Genomic DNA, 19,024 nt, shown 5'->3' on the forward strand with positions numbered 1-19,024 from the left:
ACTGCATAATCAGCATCTAATTTACATGTTTTGGTTTACTATTTACTTCCACAGGGTTAAGAAACATGTTTTTTTCATTTTCCTCAATGAATGACTGAATGGACAAGCAGACAAATGGAAAAGAAAGTCTAGAAATACATCCAAATATAAAGGAAATGCAAATGATACAGATGGCATCAGTAGAATAGTTTCTCTTTAGGAGATAAGCAACAGTAGAAAAGATGGCATCTACAGATGGCATCAGTAGAAAAGATTATTATTCCTGTGAAAATGTTTAGTCACCTGAGGGGGGGAAAATGTATCATTATGCCAAAATATGTTTTTAAGAGATATCAAAGATTTACATATGAAGAAAATGAATCTATAAAAATTCTAATAAAAACCATGGAAGAAATTTTCTGTGGTTACAGATTGGGCAATTCTTATCTATTCCTTTAAGACACAGCAGTTCTTTGCCAGTTAATAAAATGGCATTACACTCTTTTTTGGGGAAAATGTATGTTTATGTATATATGTACCTAGAGTAAAGGGAGTGGGGGTGAGCAGGTAAGTAAAACTGTGAGAAAGGGGTGATAATTTCTTGAACAGCAGACAGACGCCTCTCTTAGTCTGAAGGGAACAATGAACAGACATGGTAGTAAACTTGAGAAGGGACATGGAAAGTTGAAGGAGTTCCCAGAAGATGAAGGTTAAGTGCAGGACTGCCAATTTCATAAAAATAAATAACATTTTTAAGGGGCGCCTGGTGGCTCAGTCAGTTAAGCACCTGCATTTGGCTCAGGTCATGGGATGGAGCCCCATGTCAGGCTCGGCAGGGAGTCGACTTGTCCCTCTCCCTCTGTCCCACTTCTGCTTATGCTCTCTTGCTCTCTCTCAAATAAATAAATAAAATCTTTAAGTAAATACATAAGTAAGCAAATAAATAAATAAATAGATAAATCTCTTGATATAAATGCATAATTCATGGTCCAGATGGTTCAGTCCGTAAGCTGGCACTCATCAATATTAGTTTGTAATTCTAGATTAATTTGACTAAATATTTTCAATTAAGTTTCCTAGCCTCTAAGAAGTGTATGCTAGAGAAGCAATCTTCCCAGTTTAAGATGAGTCTTTAGCAGAGATGCTCTCAGTCGTGATATTCAGGTTTCTATAGGAATTATGCCAGATTTATCTACTCAAAGCTTTAAAAAATTGTCAAATTTAGACTTGGTCTAGTTACTATAGCAAAGGGTGTGTGTGTGTGTGTGTGTGTGTGTGTGTGTATACACATACATACCGGTGATTCATCACTTACATATAATACCCAGAACTCAACCCAACAAGGACCCTTCTTGAAGCCCATCACCCATTTAGCCCATCCCTTCACTCACCTCCCTCAACTCTCTGTTCTCTGTATTTAAGAGCCTAAACGGTTTGCCTCCCTCTCTGTTTTTATCTTACTTTATTTTTCCTTCTCTTCCACCATATTCACCTGTTTTGTTTTTTAAATTCCATATGAGTGAAATCATCTATTTGTCTTTTTCTAATTTATTTATTTCACTTAGCATAAAACACTAGTTCCATCTACATTGTTGCAAAAGGCAAGATTTCATTCTTTTTGATCACTGAGCAATATTCCATTGTGTGGGTATGTGTGTGTGTGTGTGTGTGTGTGTGTGTGTGTGCGCGCGCGCACACGCGTGCATGCATGTGCTTGCACCGTATTTTCTTTATCCATTCATCTGTTGATGGACATCTGGGCTCTTTCCATAATTTGGCTAATGTTGATAGTGCTGCTATAAACATTTGGGTGCATGCACACCTTTGAGTCAGAATTTTTTATTTTTTTAAAAGGTTTTATTTATTTATTTGACAGAGAGAGAGATCACAAGCAGGCGGAGAGGCAGGTAGAGAGAGAGAGAGAGGAGGAAGCAGGCTCCCCACGGAGCAGTGAGCCCAACGCGGAGCTCAATCCCAGGACCCTGGAATCATGACCTAAGCCGAAAGCAGAGGCTTTAACCCACTGAGCCACCCAGGCGCCCCTGAATCAGCATTTTTAAAATTTTTTTTTTATATTTGAGAGAGAGAAAAAACATGAGCAGGGAGAGAAGCAGAGGGAGAAGCAGGCCAAGTAGGGAGCCTAATGGGGGGCTCAATCCCAGGATCATGGGATCATAACCCGAGCCAAAGATAGTCACCAACCAATTGAGCCACTCAGGTACCCCCGAATCAACATTTTTGTATCCTTTGGATAAATACCTAGTAGTGGAATTGCTGGATTGTAGGGTAGCTCTATTTTTAACTTTTTGAGGAACTTCCAAACTGTTTTCCAGATTGGCTACACTAGTTTGCATTCTCACCAACAGTCAAAAAGGTTCCCCTTTCTCTCTGTCTTTGCCAAATCGAATTCCTGAGTTGCTAATTTTAGACATTCTGACAAGTGTAAGTTGGTATCTCATTGTGTGGTTTTTAAAAAAAGATTTATTTATTTGAGAGAGAGAGAGCGCAGGGACAAGGGCAGAAGGAGAGGGAGAGAAGAGAATCCTTAAGCAGATTCCCTCCTGAGCACAAAGCCCAATGCAGGGCTCAATCCCAGGACCCTGAGATCATGACCTGAGCCAAAATCAAAAGTCAGATGCTCAACTGAGCTACTCATGTGCCCCTCTCGCTGAAGTTTTGATTTGCATTTCCCTTACGATGAGTGATGCCGGGCATCTTTTCATGTGTCTGTTAGCCATCTGAATGTGTTCTTTGGAAAATGTCTATTCACATCTTCTGCCCATTCCTTAACTGGATTATTTGTTTTTGGGGGGGGTGTTGAGTTTGAAAAGTTCTTTAAAGTTTCATTTATTTATTTTAGAGAGAGAGAAGAGAGAGCTTGAGCAGGGGGAAGGCAGAGGGAGAGAATCCTGATTCTCAGACAAATCAGCAGACATCCCGATGAGACTGAGGCAGGGCTCAATCCCCGGATCCTGAGATCATGACCTGAGGTGAAATCAAAAGCAGGATGCTTAACTGACTGAGCCACCCAGGAGCCCCAAGTTTGATAAGTTCTTTATAAATTTTTGATACTAGACCTTTATCAGATATATCATTTGCAAATATCTTCTCCTGTTCTATTCCTTGGCTTTAGTTTTGTTGATTGTTTCCTTTGCAGTGTAGAGGCTTTTTATCTTGATGAAGTACCAATAGTTCATCTTTGCTTCTGTTTCCCTTGCCTCTAGAGACCTGTCTAGTAAGAAGTTCCTGCAACCGAGGTCAAATAGGTTGCTGCCTGATCTCTCCTCTAGGATTTTGATGGCTTCTTGTCTTACATTTAGGTCTTTCATCCACTTTGAATTTATTTTTGTGTATGGTATAAGAAAGTGGTCCAATTTCTTTTTCCTGTATGTCGCTGTCCAGTTTTCCCAATACCATTTGTTGAAAAAAACGGTCTTTTCCCCATTGGATGTTCTCTCCTGCTTCGTCAAAGATTAGTTGACGATACAGTTGTGGGTCCATCTTCTGTGTTCTCCATTCTGTTACATTGGTATATTTGTCTGTTTTTGTGCCAGTACTATACTATCTCGATGACTACAGCTTTATAATAGAGCTTGAAGTCCAGATCCTTCCAGATTTGCTTTACTTTTTCAACATTACTTTGGCTATTTGGGGTCTTTTCTGGTTCCATACAAATTTTAGAATTGTTTGTCCCAGCTCTGTGAAAAATGCTGGCGTTATTTTGATAGGGATTGCACTGAATGTGTAGATTGCTTTGGGTAGTATAGACATTTTTAACAATATTTGTTCTTCCAATCCATGAGCATGGAACACTTTTCCATTTCTTTGTGTTTTTTAATTTCTATCATAAACGTTCTATAGTTTTCAGCATATGGATCTCTTACCTCTTTGGATAGTTTATTCCTAGGTATCATGGTTTTTGGTGTAATTGTAAATGCAATCAATTCCTTGATTTCTCTTTTTGCTGCTTCATTATTAATGTATATAAATGCAGCAGATTTCTGTACATTGATTTTATATCCTGTGACTGCTGATTCATGTGTCAGTTCCAGCAACTTTTTTAGTGGAATCTTTCAAGTTTTCTATATAGACTATCATGTCATCTGCAAACAGTGAAAGTTTGGCTTCTTCCTTGCCAGTTTGGATGTCTTTTATTTCTTCTTGTTGTCTGATTACTGAGGCTAGACTTACAGTACCATGTTGAACAACAGTGGTGAAAGTGGACATCCCTGTCATGTTCCTTCCTGATCTTATGGGGAAAGCTCTCAGTTTTTCCGTTGAGAATGATATTAGATGTTGGTCTTTTGTTTATGGCCTTTGTGATGTTGAGGCATATTCCTTCTATCCCAACTTTCTTGAGGGGTTTTATCAAGAAAGGATGCTGTATCTTGTCAAATCCTTTTTCTGCATCTATTGAGGGGATCATATGGTTCTTATCCTTTCTTTTATTAATGTTGTGTATCACATTGATCAATTTGAGAGTACTGAACCACCCCAGCAGCCCAAGAATAAATCCCACTTGATCATGGTGAATAATCCTTTTAATGTATGGTTGGATTTGATTAGCTACTGTCTTGATGAGAACTTTTGCACCCATGTTCATTGGAGACATTGATCTGTAATTCTTTTTAGTGGGGTCTTTGTCTGGCTTTGGGATCAAGATAACACTGGCTTCAAAGAGTGAGTTTGGAAGTTTCCTTTCCATTTGTATTTTTTGGAACAGATTCAGAAGAATAGGTCTTAACTCTTCTTTTAAGTGTTTGGTAGAATTCCTCTGGGAAGCCATCGGTCTTGGAGTCTTGTTTGTTAGGAGATCTTTGATTACTGATACAATTTCTTTGCTGGTTATGGGTCTTTTTAAATTTTCTATTTCTTCTTGTTTCAGTTTTGGTAGGATTTTATCCATTTCTTCCAGACTGTCCAATTTATTGGCATATAATTGTTCATAATATCCTCTTATAATTGTTTGTATTTCTGCAATGTTGGTTGTGATCTCTCCTCTTTCATTCATGATTTTATTTATTTGGGTTCTTTCTCTTTTCTTTTTGATAGATCTGGCTAAGTGTCTATCAATTTTGTTAATTCTTTCAAAGAACCAGCTGCCAGTTTTGTTAATCTCTTCTTTTTTTTTTTAATTTCCATATCACTTATTTCTGCTCTAATCTTTATTATTTCCCTTCTTCTCCTGGCTTTAGGCTTTATTTGCTGCCATTTTCCCAACTCCTGTAGGTGTAAAGTTAGGTTGTGTAGTTGAGCCTTTTCTTGATTCTTGAGGAGGGTCTGTATTGCTATATACTTCTCTCTTGTGACCTTTTTTGCTGCCACAGGTTTTGGACTGTTGTGTTTTCATTTGCTTCCATGTATCTTTTATTTCTTAATCCTGGTTAACCCATTCCTTCTTTAGTAGGATGTTCTTTAGCCTCCATATATTTGTAGACTTCCCAATATTTTTTCTTGTGGTTGACTTCAAGTTTCATAACTTTGTGGTCTGAAAATATGCAGGGATGATCTAATCTTTTTGTATTTTTTGAGGCCTGATTTGTGACCTAGTATGTGATCTATTCTGGAGAATGTTCCATGTGTACTCAAGAAGAATATGTTTTCTGTTGCTTTAGGATGGAATGTTCTGTCTATTAAGTTCATCTGGTCCAATATGCCATTCAAAGCCTTGTTTATCTTCTGCTTAGATGATCAGTCCATTGCTGTGAGTAGGGTGTTAAATTCCCTGCTATCATTGTATAATTACCAATAAGTTTCTTTTTTTTTTTTTTTTTAAGATTTCATTTATTTATTTAACAGAGATCACAAGTAGGCAGAGAAGCAGGAAGAGAGAGGAAGGGAAGCAGGCTTCCTGCTGAGCAGAGAGTCCGATGCGGGGCTCGATCCCAGGACCCTGTGATCATGACATGGGCTGAAGGCAGTGGCTTAACTCACTGAGCCACCGAGGCGCCCACCAATAAGTTTCTTTAAGTTAGTTAATTGATTTATATATTTGGCTGCTCCCAAGTTGGGGGCATAAATATTTACAATTGTTAAATCCCTTTATTATGATACAGTGCTCTTCTTCATCAATTAGTAGTCTTTGGTTTAAAATCTAGTTTGCCCAATATAAGTATGGCTGTCCCTGCTTTCTTTTGCTGTCCATTAACATGAAAGATGGTTCTCCAGTCCCTACCATTTTTTGAGGGAGAGAGCAAGAGAGAGAGCATGGGGATCGAGAGGGACAGAGGGAGAGAGAATCTTGAGCAGTCTGCAGTATGCAGCCTGACACAGGGCTTGATCTCCCGACCTGGGCCGAAATCAAGAGCTGGATGATTAACAGACTGAGACACTCAGGTGCCCCTCACCCCCTCACTTACTTACTTTCTCTCTTTCTTTCTTTGTTTTTTTTCTCCAAATAGATTAACTTTTTAAAAATTAGATTAACTTAGGTATATTCACAAAATGGAATGTTATACAATAGAAAAATGAATGGATTACAACTGCATCGAACATGAGTGATTCTTAGAAACATAGTAACAGTTATAAAAAGAACTGATAATAAAAATGTTTATATACGCATGTATAATAATTTTATTTTTAAAATTTTTTATTATTAACATATTATATATTATTTGTTTCAGGGGTGCAGGTCTGTGATTTATCAGTCTTACACAATACACAGTGCTCACCTCAACATATACTCTCCCCAGTGTCCATCACCCACCCACTTCATCCCTCCCACTGTCCTCCACTCCAGCAACCCTCAGTTTGTTTCCTGAGATTAAAATTTTCTTATGGTTTGTCTCCCTCCCTGGTTTCTTCTTGTTTCATTTTTTCCTCTCTTCCCCCAGAATCTTCTGCCTTGTTTCTCAAATTCCTCATATCAGTGAGATCATATGATAGTTGTCTTTTCTCTAATTGACTTATTTCACTTAGCACAATACCTTCTAGTTCCATCCATGTCATTGCAAATAGTAGAATTTCATTTTTTATGGCTGCCTAATATTCTATTTTATATATATATATATATATATATATATATATATATATATATATATATATATATATCACACACACACATATACACCACATCTTCTTTATCCATTCATCTGTCAATGGACATTTGGGTTCTTTCCATAATTTGGCTGTTGTGGACATTGCTGCTGTAAAAGTTAGAGTGCAGGTGCTCCATCTCCTCACTTTCAAGCTGGAGATGTCTTTGGGTCTAAAATGAGTCTCGTATAAGCGGCATATCCATCGATCTTGTCTTTTTTACCCATTCTGACATCTTTTGTCTTTTGACTGGAGCATTTAGTCCATTTACATTCAGAGTAATGAACTTAGTGTCATTGTATTACCTGTAAAGTCACTGTTCTTATAGATTATCTCTGTTCCTTGACTTTGTTGCTTTGGTCTCTCTTTCCTGCTGAAAGAGTCCCCTTTAATATTTCTCATAGAGTTGTTTTAGTGTTCACAAACACCTTAATTTTTGCTTGTCTTGGAAATGATTTCTCTCTCCTTCTATTCTAAATGACAGCTTTGCTGGATAAAGTGTTCTTGGCTGCATATTTTTCCCATTTAGCACATTGAATATATCCTGCCACTTGAGTCTGGCCTGCTAAGGTTCTGTGGACAAGTCTACTGCTAACCTATGTGTCTACCCTTATAGTTTAATAAACTCTTGTCCTGAGCTGCTTTCAGAATTCTCTCTTTATCTTTGTATTTCCTAAGATTTACTATGATATATCTTGGTGTTGACCTGTTTTTGTTGATTTTGAGGGGCATTCTCTATACCTCTTGGACTTAAATGCCTATTTCCTCCCCTAGATTAGGGAAGTTCTCAGCTTTAATTGTTCAAATAGATCTTCTGCCCCTTTTTCCTGCTCTTTTTCTGGGACTCCTATGATACAAATATTACTGGGCTTTGTGAAATTGCTGAGTTCCCTAAGTCTCTTCTTTTCAGCTTCATTCTTTTCCATAATTTTATCTTCTTTATTACCTATTTGATCCTCTGTTTCCTCCATTCCCATTGTGATGACATCTAGCTGATTGCTTGTTAGAGCATATTTTACTTTGGCCTGACTAGTTTTTAGATCTTTTATCCCTATAGCCAGGGCTTCTCTGATGTCTTCTATGCCTCTTTCAAGCCCAGCTACTATTCTTTTGACTGTTATCCTAAATTCTTGTTCAGATATATTGCTTATATCTGTTTTGAGCAAATCCCTGGCTGTTATTTCTTCTTATCTTTTGGGAAGAATTTCTCCATCTTGTCATTATGTCTAAGTTTCTGTCTTTTGCATATGATGAAACCTTGTTATATTCCCTACTCTTGAGAGTAATACTACTTAAGAAGGAGTCAGATGAAGTCCAGAGCCTGGCATTTCGAGAAGTGTTTCTGGCATATGCTGTGTGTGCTCTGCTGTTTTGATTACTCTTTCCCAAAAGTTAATCCTTTAGTACAAAGTTCTTCCTTGTTTGCAGTGGGGAGTGTCTAGATCTTGAACTACTTGTGCTTCAGTTTATTTATCAAGATAAGCCAGGGCATAAAAAACACCTGATTCAAAGAAAATGAAAAGGAACAAAAATGCAAACAAATGGACAAAGAACTATAAGCCTGATTCCAGAGAATAAGAAAGAAGGGGGGGGGGGGAAGCTTGATCCAAAAAACAAGAAAAGGAAACAAACCAACAAATAAACAAAAAAACTACAAGACTGATTAGAAAAAAAAAAAAAGAAGAAGAAGAAGAAGAGGAAAATAAGATAAACTGAAAGTATAAAAGATTAAAAATTAAAAATGTTTTAATTCACAAAAAAGGAAACCTATTTCCACCAGAACTGAAGCTGACACTTTGGAGCACTCTCTGATCAGTAGACTTGTTATATGTTGGGGGCCTGTATAGGTCTTCTGAGGGACAGGCCTGCTGCTCTGGCTCAGTCAGACCTGTCCCAGTAAAGATAGACCTGATGAGCACAAGGGGTTGGGGTTTGGTACAAATGACTCCAGCCTCCATGGGAGGTGCTGTGTTTCTCTTTGAAGTCCAAGCCTGCTGATGGCCAGGGAGTGAAAAATGTCCTCTCCACCTTTGGTAAAGGAACTAGTGGCTACTGCCCTCATAGAAAAGCAAACAATCTCCTCTCCTGTGTCCAAAGCTTTTGTCAGATCCCTCCCCTCAACTCATCTGTGTCCACCCAATGACACACTCAGTGCCACAATTAGTTTTCTCTGGCCAGTGGCCAGGATTCAAAACTTCAAATCTTAAACGGCATGGCAAGGTGCAGACCCACTCCTCTTTCCCAGAGAAGAGACTTGAAGTGCATCCAGCACCATTCTGGACCAGAAAAACAGTCACATGGTGTGTGGTATGCAGGGTAGCTAGAGTCCATTGTGATGCACAGCAAAAAGCTCTGACCCCAGGTTATCCTCCCTCAGTGCATACCTTTGGCCCCTGCTGTTGAAAGCTGCTCAATGGCTACTGGCAGCCCTCATGTCACTGGAGAGGCAAAATACACTCTTCCAAATGTACTCCAGGAAGGGGAATGTTTTCTCCCAATAAGACCCAGAGGATCCCCTCACGGCATCTTATTGTTTGAACCCTATGCAATGCTCTCTCTCCTGCTCTCTCACCCACTGACTTCATTTTGCAAAAAGGGATCACTCCCCTTCACAGCACCATGGCTTCTCTCACCCCCAATTCACAGCTCTGAACCTTGCATCTGCCATGTTCTCTCCCTCCAACAGTGCAGACTGTTTTCTTAATCCTCAGATCTATTTCCTAGTTGTTCAAAATGATCTGATGCTGATCCAGCTGTGTTCAAGGAACAAGGCAAGCTCAGGGTCTCCCTACTACTCTGCCCTCTTAACACTTAAGCCCTCCTGTTTTTCACAAAGGACATATATATGCTTAAAAAGGGGGGGGGGGCGTCTGGGGGACTCAGTCCTTACGTGTCTGCCTTCAGCTCAGATCATGATCCCAGAGTCCTGGGATGGAGCTCTGCGTTGGGCTCCCTGCTCAGTGGGAAGGCTGCTTCTTCCTCTCCCATTCCCCATTTGTGTTCCCTCTCTCGCTGTGTCTCTCTCTGTCAAATAAATAAAATATATTTTTTAAAAGGGACATATAGGGGGCACCTGGGTGGCTCAGTGGATTAAAAAAGGGACATAGATTCAGACATATATGCTTAGAGAAATCTTACTATAAAGGCTTATCTTACTCTCAAAAAAATCATCTATGCAGAGGAATTATTCCATATTACACAAGCAAAATGGCTTAACAATCTTCCTTCTGATACTGTCCAGGCTTCCTATAACAGCATTACCTACTCTTAGATTTATATAGTCTAAGACTATAATATATTAAAATGTGTATAAAACTTCTCTACTTAATTAGATCACTTCCGCTTTTCATGAGAGGACTTACTTCTTCTAATGACCTCCCTATAAAATAAAGAACAGAGAAGCTCTAGAATATAAATTTTATGATCTTTTTCACATTGAGCAATGATTTGTTTAAAAACGTCTATCACTAATATTGTTATTATGAATGTGGCCCAGAGGGGATAAATTTAGAAGCAAGATTTCCAAGCTTGAAGTTTAAACAAATACACTCTTAATCCTGACAATTAGATTTTCTGCAAAAATTGTTTTGGCTAAAGATACTTAAATTACTTTTTTTTTTTTAAAGAAAATGTTCCAAAATGTAAAATACCAACTGATTTTTCCCTCTTTAAGGGAAAAATAAAAAATAAAAAAAATATATATATATATATATTTCAGGCAAATTTAGAAAACAAATTCCAAAGGCACCTGGGTGACTGAGTCTGTTAATCTTCCAGCTCTCAGTTTTGCCTCAGGTCATGGTCTCATGGGTTGTGGGACTGAGCCTGCATGGGGCTCCAAAGGGAGTCTGCTTGTGATTCTCTCCCTCTCCTCTCTCCCTCTGAGATTTTATCTTGTGTAATGTTGTGCCCTCAACATTCTTCTGAGGAACTCGAAACAAGTATTTACAGAAAAAGAGAACTGAGAATGAATAAACTTTGCTCACCTGGGCCTGGCTTCTATTTCCTACCACATCAAATTTAATCTCCTTGATATATAAATAATATATAATTTATATATTTTTAAATTTATATATATAATTTATGTATATATTATTTATATTATTATAAAATATTATATTTATATATTATATTATATTTATATATATTATTTATATGATAATAAAAATACTGACCAACAGTAACTGAACTGAACTGGACAAAAGTAACAAAACTGAATGGTTACAATGCAGCAAACCTCTGTGTAATACCCTTTACATAAACACCAGAACATTTAATCTCCACAATGACAGCAGACAACCCGTAAGGAACAGAGATTTAGGATTAAACCCAGGTAGTCTCATGCCTAAATCTATACAATAAGCCCTATGTCCCAGGTTCCTCCCAGCTATTACCTATCTGCTGAACCTGAATTCCTACTTCTTCCCAAGATACATTCCCCAGTTGGACTGGTTTCTTTACTGTTAAGTATTCTTAATTTTGTTCTAAGCTCCTCTAATAGCCTTCCTAATTTTGTTCTAAGCTCCCTTCTGTTAACTCCCATACCTCCAAATTCAAAGTATATGCCCTAACTGGAATATTCCCTGATTACTCCAGCCCTAATTTACATTTCAATTATGTCTGACATGAGATTAGTTAATAAAAGCATGCCATGGAGAACTCTCAAGTAAAAAATGTGACTTATTCCTGCCAGGGAGCTATAAATTACTCCAAGCATTCATGAAACATTTAGTAATTTGACTAAATTAGCTCTGTATTTAGAATCACCTTTATTCTTATTCCGCAAAATCAAACATATCAACTTTATGAAACATTCTAACTTTCCAATGGAGAAACCTGTTGGACACCATCTTAACCAAGTTAAGATATTAAAATTAAGGTGGTTCATGGGACGCCTGGGTGGCTCAGTTGGTTAAGCAGCTGCCTTCGGCTCAGGTCAAGATCCCAGCGTCCTGGGATCGAGTCCCACATCGGCCTCCTTGCTCAGCAGGGAGCCTGCTTCTCCCTCTGCCTCTGCCTGCCATTCTGTCTGCCTGTGCTCGCTCTCTCCCCCTCTCTCTCTCTCTGATAAATAAAATCTTTAAAAAATAAAATAAAATAAATAAAATTAAGGTGGTTCAAATTATCCTCACCAAAAATGGGACAAACTAGCATCAGGGATGGTCTGATGCGATATATTGAGAAGGATGTCACACTACTTATATACCCATTCTGCCATGAGGAAAACTCAAAAACCAAACTAAGTTATTTCTAAAAAATACTTGGCTTTTGCTCTTTAAAAAAAAAAATATTAATGTCAAGATTTATCAGACAAAAGGAGCTGTGCCAGGTTAAAGGGTATTAGGGAGACAAGATAACAAAGTATTCTGCATTGGACTTGTCCAAAGTTCAGAAATAGCCAAAGCAAAACCAGTGAATCACTGAAGTAATTAGTAGAGGTTTTTTCTGCGCACACAAAGAACAGTTCACAAATGGGAAATATTTGAAGCAAAACATGGAATGAGGCCCAGCGGTATATCGTTATAAAGCAGCTTAACAGTAGACACCCCACAACCAGTGTCACTTTCCAGTTTCAGTTGCCTGTGGTCATCCCTGAAGTCCAGAATCAGACCATTCTCCCCTTCTGACATTTCCTCAGAAGGTCAATAGTAGCCTAACTCTACATCACAATGCCTCCTGTCACTCACCTTACCACATCTCATTACATAGGAATTTTAGCATTTCACAACTCATTGACTTCACTGCCTGCTTGCTTCAGATAGCTCCCCCATAGTTCTGCCCTGGCACCTTCCCTTCCTCTTGATAGGAAAATGAATTTTTATCTTTTTCAAGTCTTCTGCATCTGAAATTTCACTATTAGAGCCAATTATTTGTGTTAAAAAAAAAAACCAGAATTTTTGTCAAATTGATTATCAAAGGCCATTATTAAAAGTCACCATCATCTGAAAAGGTAAGTATATTAAGTGGAGGAGAATAAAAACAGCTAACACTTACAGAAAGTCGTATGCAAAGCCTTGAGCAATGGTGTCCTAGTCTGGGTCACAGATGTGGTCCTGGTGGGGTGGAGGCTGCAGAACTTGCCAAGGCGAGGTGGGGTATGAGAGGTGGCTCCTCATCACTAACTGGGCTTCTTGGTCAAGGACATGAAAATAAAGTTCTCGGGGTGGCTCAGTTGGTTAAGTGTCTGCCTTCAGCTCAGGTCATGATCCTAGCATGCTGGGATCGAGCCCCACATCGGGCTCCCTGCTTTTTGGGGAGTCTGCTTCTTGCTCTTCCTCTCTCTCCGTCCCTCTCCTCAGCTTGTGTTCTCTTTCTGTGTCAAATAAACAAATAAAATCTTGGAAAAAAAAAAAAAAAAGAAGAAGAAGCAGACAAAGTTCTTGGAGTTCTATTCTTCTCCCTGCCATTAAGGAGTCTGAGATCATCAACTTTTTGGGGGAGGTATGTCTCTCTTTTGGGGGGAGGTATAGATTGGGCCCCTACAAAAGGAAACCTGTGCTGGCCGGTGGATTGAGATCAAGACATTTGTCACTCTCCGGAAATACAACAGCCAAAGTTGGTTCTGGGTGTGCTCCAAGGAGAACCTACCTGCCTCTGCCATGTGCAGGGCCCACCTCTCCATGGACACAGGGCACTGAGGTTCCCAGGAGATCATCAAGCCCCACACCATCTCTTGAAACACAACAGGCCTCTGTCTCTGTGCTGGCATGCCTCACCCCTGCCCGCAGAAGCTCGAACATCATCTGGACCCAAGAAGCTGCTGAGGATAACTGCTATCGACAACCGCTACACCTAGACCAAATGTTGCACTGCCACCCAGGGCAACTTTGCCAAGGCCGCCTTTTATGCCATCTCCAAATCTATAGCTATCTCACCAACACGCCCGTAGTAAGAGACCCTGTTTACCATGTCTCCATATCAGTTCTCTAGACTGCCTAGTAAAGACCCACAGCACAGTCTCTGTGCAGAGGATCCAAAATCCAACTGTTGTCACCACACAATGTTTTTATACAAGGAAATTAAAGTGAATCAACAAGCTTGTAAAGCAAAACAAAACAAACACTGGTGAGATGTGCTAACTATCCAGAACCCTGGACCTCATCATCAAATATTACCGTTGCTGCAGTTAGTCTCACACCACACTGAGGCACACTGCCTCCGTAGTATTTTATTATCATAATAACTAACATTATTATCATTTTTATTTCATTTATTATTATTGTTTTTCAGGGGCTCAGCAAGACCCTGCAGAAAAAGGTCTCTTATCGCCCCATACTGGCAGGTAACTTGATCAGCCGATGATCATTTGGAAAAAACAATAGTCTGAAGCTAGTAAGTACCCTGGCACAGCCTCCTCATGGTGGAGGTCCCTAAGACACCCCCCCCACCCCCCACCCCCCAGGCATCAGAGTCTAGAATTTTGGCAAGCCTGCACGGAGCCCTGAGCTCCCCCTGTCTGCTAATATCGTTCACACGCTTCTATTTGGAATGAACGCCCTCCCCCCTTTTTTTTAATTCTTGATATTCTGCAATCAGTTAATGAGGGCTTGATTTCTAACGCAAAACCTCGTTTTCGGGCCTTTTTATCTCCTTCACTATTAGAATGGTCTCAATGCCCTGCCTTACCTCCTTAGAATTCCACGCCGCCAACTACTTGAGTTCAAAATCCTTCACAGATTCCCTACCCCTAAAATACCAAGTCCATACATTTCAGATTCCCTACCCCTAAAATACCAAGTCCATACATTTCAGATTCCCTACCCCTAAAATACCAAGTCCATACATTTCAACAGCTCAGACTATCACACCGTTGAAATGTCAATTATCAAGCCGTATTTGGTAAGTTGAGGGAAGAAGGGAAAGGGCAAGACGGGAATCCCGATCAGAGAGGACTCGGTTGGCGGCGGCCCCAGAGAGGAGTGTTGCAGTCCCCGACACGCTCCACCCGCCCTCCCGCCCGGCCGCCCGCGAGGAGGCGGGCTCCGGAGGTCGAAGCTGTCATCAGACTTCAACTCCTCAAAGGCTCGCGGGACGCTTTTCGCGGGGCACGACCCAGCAGGCCGGTCCCGCGGAGAACCGAGCCGCCCGCCCCCGGCGCCGGGGTCTCCGAGAGTCGCGTGCGTCGCCCCGCCGCCCTCCGCCGTCGTCCCCGCCATGGCTGCACGCTTGTTCCGCGGCTCCCTACGCCGGTGGGGCTGCCGCTGCGCCCTGCCCTCGCGGCCGGCCGCCAGGTGACTGCGGGCCGGGGGGCTCCAGCGGAACTGCCCGCGCGGGCTGCGGGACTGTGACTGTGCGAGAGGAGAGGGGAGGGGAGCGGAGGGAGACGCGGGGAGGGGAAGGAGGGGTGGCAGGGAAGGGGCTGAGGGACTGGGGAGGGTCGCGAGGGGCCTGGAACGCTGCGGGCCGCGTCGGCGCGGTGCGTAAGGGGCGGCGACCTGGGCGGTGGGCGCGGGAGGCTGCGGGGGTGGGGCTGGGCCTCGACCTGCGGCGCGCGGAGTCGGGGTGGGACCGACGTCGACCGGGGCGAATGTGGGCTTCGGGTGTGTCCCAGGGGTCGCGGGAAAACCCAAAGCGGGGTTCGCCGAAGGCTCATTCTCCGGCCCCCGTCTGGCAGGTGGGATTCTAGCACCCGCCGTGGGGGTGCGGGCGGTGGGGCGCTGCTGCCTCTGGCCCTAGAACCTTGGCGAAGGGCGGCGGAGCAGTGGCCCAGGCGCTTGTAGGTTAGTGAGTCTGGGGCTAGGGCTCCGCGTCGCAGACCTGGAGAAAGAAAGGGTCAGGCGTCCGCGATGAAGCCTGCTGGCCAGAGTGCCCCCGAGAAGGCAGCGCAGGACTGCAAAGACCTGACGTCCGCCCCACCAGACAGTGCCACTGAGACTTATTTCGTAAATGCTTTAATCAATTAAATCAGAAGAGTAGATAGTTTGTCAGTGGCTCTGTGATTATTAAGGTGGTGTTTATGAGATCAAAAGCTTTAGATACGGACACATAAAATCCATCGGATGAACTGGAAGCGTCCAGGATTCACTATTTAGGGAGTAGGACATGAATGGTAAATTAGCTCATTACAACATTGGTGGAACTCTCAGGTGCTGTGGGAGTGGAAAAATAACCTGTTCCTCCTGAGGACCGTTGGGAAGACTTCACTGAGGAGGTGACTTGGCTTTAGGACGCACATATTTTTCTGAGCTCTTCCCCAGAGTTTCGTAAGAATGTGACTTTCAATTTTTTGTTATCGGGACTCTTTCACTCTCCTAAAGTTAGAGGACCCCCAAAGATATTTGTGTGTGTGTGTGTGTGTGTGTGTGTGTGTATGTGAGGGTTGTACCTACCTATATTGATATCAGTGGATAAGTACAAAACAAATTTTACAAATGTTTAGTTAATTAAAAGTAACAATAAGGGTGCCTGGGTGGCTCAGAGGGTTAAAGCCTCCGGCTTTGGCTCAGGTCATGATCCCAGAATCCTGGCACCAAGACCCACATCAGGCTCTTCTGCTCAGCGGGGAGGCTGCTTCCTCCTCCTCTCTCTCTCTCTACCTGCCTCTCTGCCTACTTGTGATCTGTATCTGTCAAATAAAATCTTTTTTTTTTTTTTTAAGTAACCATAGAGATTGCGGTAAGTGAAGTAAATCAAACAGAAGGATACTGTACGATTTCATTTATACATGGAATCTTAAAACAACAAATGAAAAAAAGAACTCAGATACAGAGAAAAAATTGTGGTAGGGGGGAGGGTGTGGAAATGGGTGAAGGGGGGTCAAAAGGTACCAGCTTCCAGCTCTAAACTAAGTCATGGGAGTTTAATGTACAGCATGGTGACTGTAATTAGTACTGTATATATATTTCAAATTTGCTAAAAGAATAGACCTTAAAGGTTGTCATCACAAGGAAAAAAATTATGTGGTGATGGATATTAACTAGATTTATTGTGTTGATTATTTCACCATATATAAAAATACTGAATCATGTACATCTGAAACTATATATATCAATTATATCCTGACAATAAGTAAAAGTAACAATAATAAACCCATGATGTGTTACCATAAATATCATTTTTAAGAACAGTAGCTTTTAAAAAAAAAAAAAAAAGAAAAGAGACATCATTTACATTGTCTGGCTTCGTAGAAGACATCTCAGTTCTCATATCTGTTTCTGCATTACGTGTATTGGGATAAATTATTATGGCTGAAGTACAGAAAGAAAATCTCATAAATTCTGAAAAAGGAGGACATGAGGGACCCTCTGAATAGGTCAGGGACTACAGTTTGATTATAGCAGGCTTCTTAATGTGCAAGTGAATTATTCAGGGAATTTGTTGAAATACAAATTCTGATTCAGTAGATCTGGGGTGAGGTCTGAGTTGGTGTATTTATAACCAATTCCCAACTATCACTGAAGGTGCTGGTGGAGACTGTCTCCCTTTTATAATGTAAATGATTAAAAAAAATAATAGAACTTGGCCTGTTAAATTAGAAGTTTATTTTTGTTCAGTACAGATTTCCTGGTCTTTATAAGGAAAAAAAGGGCCAATGTATTCAATAAAATTCTCTTGGTCTTCAGGAAGTGGATGGTCCAACCTACTGACTGTAAACTGTCTTGATTTTCTTCCACGTATTCTCTCTTAAACACTTTTGACTGACCTGAAATATCTTTATTTTTCCTGGCACTTCTTTCACTCTCTAGCGTCTTGGTTTATTTTACTTCGAGATATTCCAAAGGTTTCCTTAAGATAATATGGGATATAAAATTTTACAATAGAGGGAGACTGGAATATAAATCCCACCCTGTTATTTGCTAATGATGTTGACAAATGATTCTGTGTTTCAGAGCACCCGTTTCCTAGTCTCAGCACATTTTTTGTCCTAAGGGAAAATTTCAAGTATGGAAAAGCTATGTGGACAAATATGTGCGTTATAGTTTTATTAATACTAGCAGGAAATTGGAACCAAACATTTTGTTGGATTTCTTTTCCTTTACTTCTTGCTGTTCTTGGTCGCTTGGAAGAATGAAGAAGTAGACCAGACCTGCGGAGTCGTGGGCAGCAAAGCAAGGTTTACTGAAGTTTATTGAGTGATGGTACAATGCTGCTACTGGAGTTTCTGAGTCTAGGGGGTTTTATGGGCTTGTTGGAGGGCTGTTGTAATCTGATTAATTAAGTCTCCCTGCACCTGGCATCATCAGGTTTTTTGGTCACATGGGAAAGAGTGGAGGCTTCCTTCTGAAGTATTGCGAAATCCTTTCAAGTGTGGTTTCCTCTTAGGGCGGAGTTCCCTATTCCCTGCTGCCTTTCTTCCAACTATCCTTCATCAATTTCAGTTACGGGATAAAGTAAACTTTGGATGTCTGTTTGATAAAACAGTGTAGTGATAGGCAAGACCCCTGCACGTGTTGGTGCTGTTACCTCTGACTTCATCTATTACTGTTTTCACTCAATCCACTTTGGGCCTCCTTGCCCTTTCTAGCATATACCAGGTACCATCCTGCCTGACACCTTTTGCTTGAATTGTTTTCTTGTCCTAAAATTCTTCTACTCCCAAAATCTGCTTGGCTCTCCACCTTGAGGTGTTTGTTCAGATCTCATTTTTCTAACTTAACCTACCTTGATTGCAGGATTTCCCTCCTGCAGGCATGTCCCAGCTTTGTCCCAGACACACACTCTGAACCTTGCTCCACTTTGCTTTTCCATAGAACTTACCACCTTCTCCTTTATTCTATAATTTGCTTCTTTATTATTTATCGTTATTCAGTCTCCCCTTCTAGAAATGGGAGCCCCAAAACAAGAATCTTTATTTATTTTGTACACTCTTGTAGTCCAAGGTACCTGAACAGTTCTGGTGCATAATGAGTACTCAGAAAGTATGTGTTGACCAAATGAATGAATGAGCCGTTAAAAATAATGATTTGAATGACTGAGTAGTAACCATGAAGGCAAAAGGCAGACTTATATATAAAAATTGTAGCACTACCTGTTCACAACCAAAGATTACCGTTTGAAAAGCTTCTCAGTT

At 40.8% G+C, this 19,024-nt stretch overlaps 1 protein-coding gene across 1 annotated transcript in view; it reads left to right on the forward strand.

Moving 5' to 3' along the window:
• Window positions 1-14,990: 14,990 nt before the first annotated feature.
• The window catches only part of ACADL (acyl-CoA dehydrogenase long chain), a 40,668-nt gene continuing 36,634 nt past the window's right edge, over window positions 14,991-19,024 (forward strand). Inside the window, exon 1 of the mRNA XM_059168158.1 lies at window positions 14,991-15,245. Coding sequence (XP_059024141.1) covers window positions 15,169-15,245 — 77 coding nt within the window. The 5' untranslated portion in view covers window positions 14,991-15,168. The remainder of the gene's footprint in view (window positions 15,246-19,024) is intronic.

This window comes from Mustela lutreola, chromosome 3 (genome assembly GCF_030435805.1).
Source record: "Mustela lutreola isolate mMusLut2 chromosome 3, mMusLut2.pri, whole genome shotgun sequence".
Lineage (NCBI taxonomy): Eukaryota > Metazoa > Chordata > Mammalia > Carnivora > Mustelidae > Mustela > Mustela lutreola.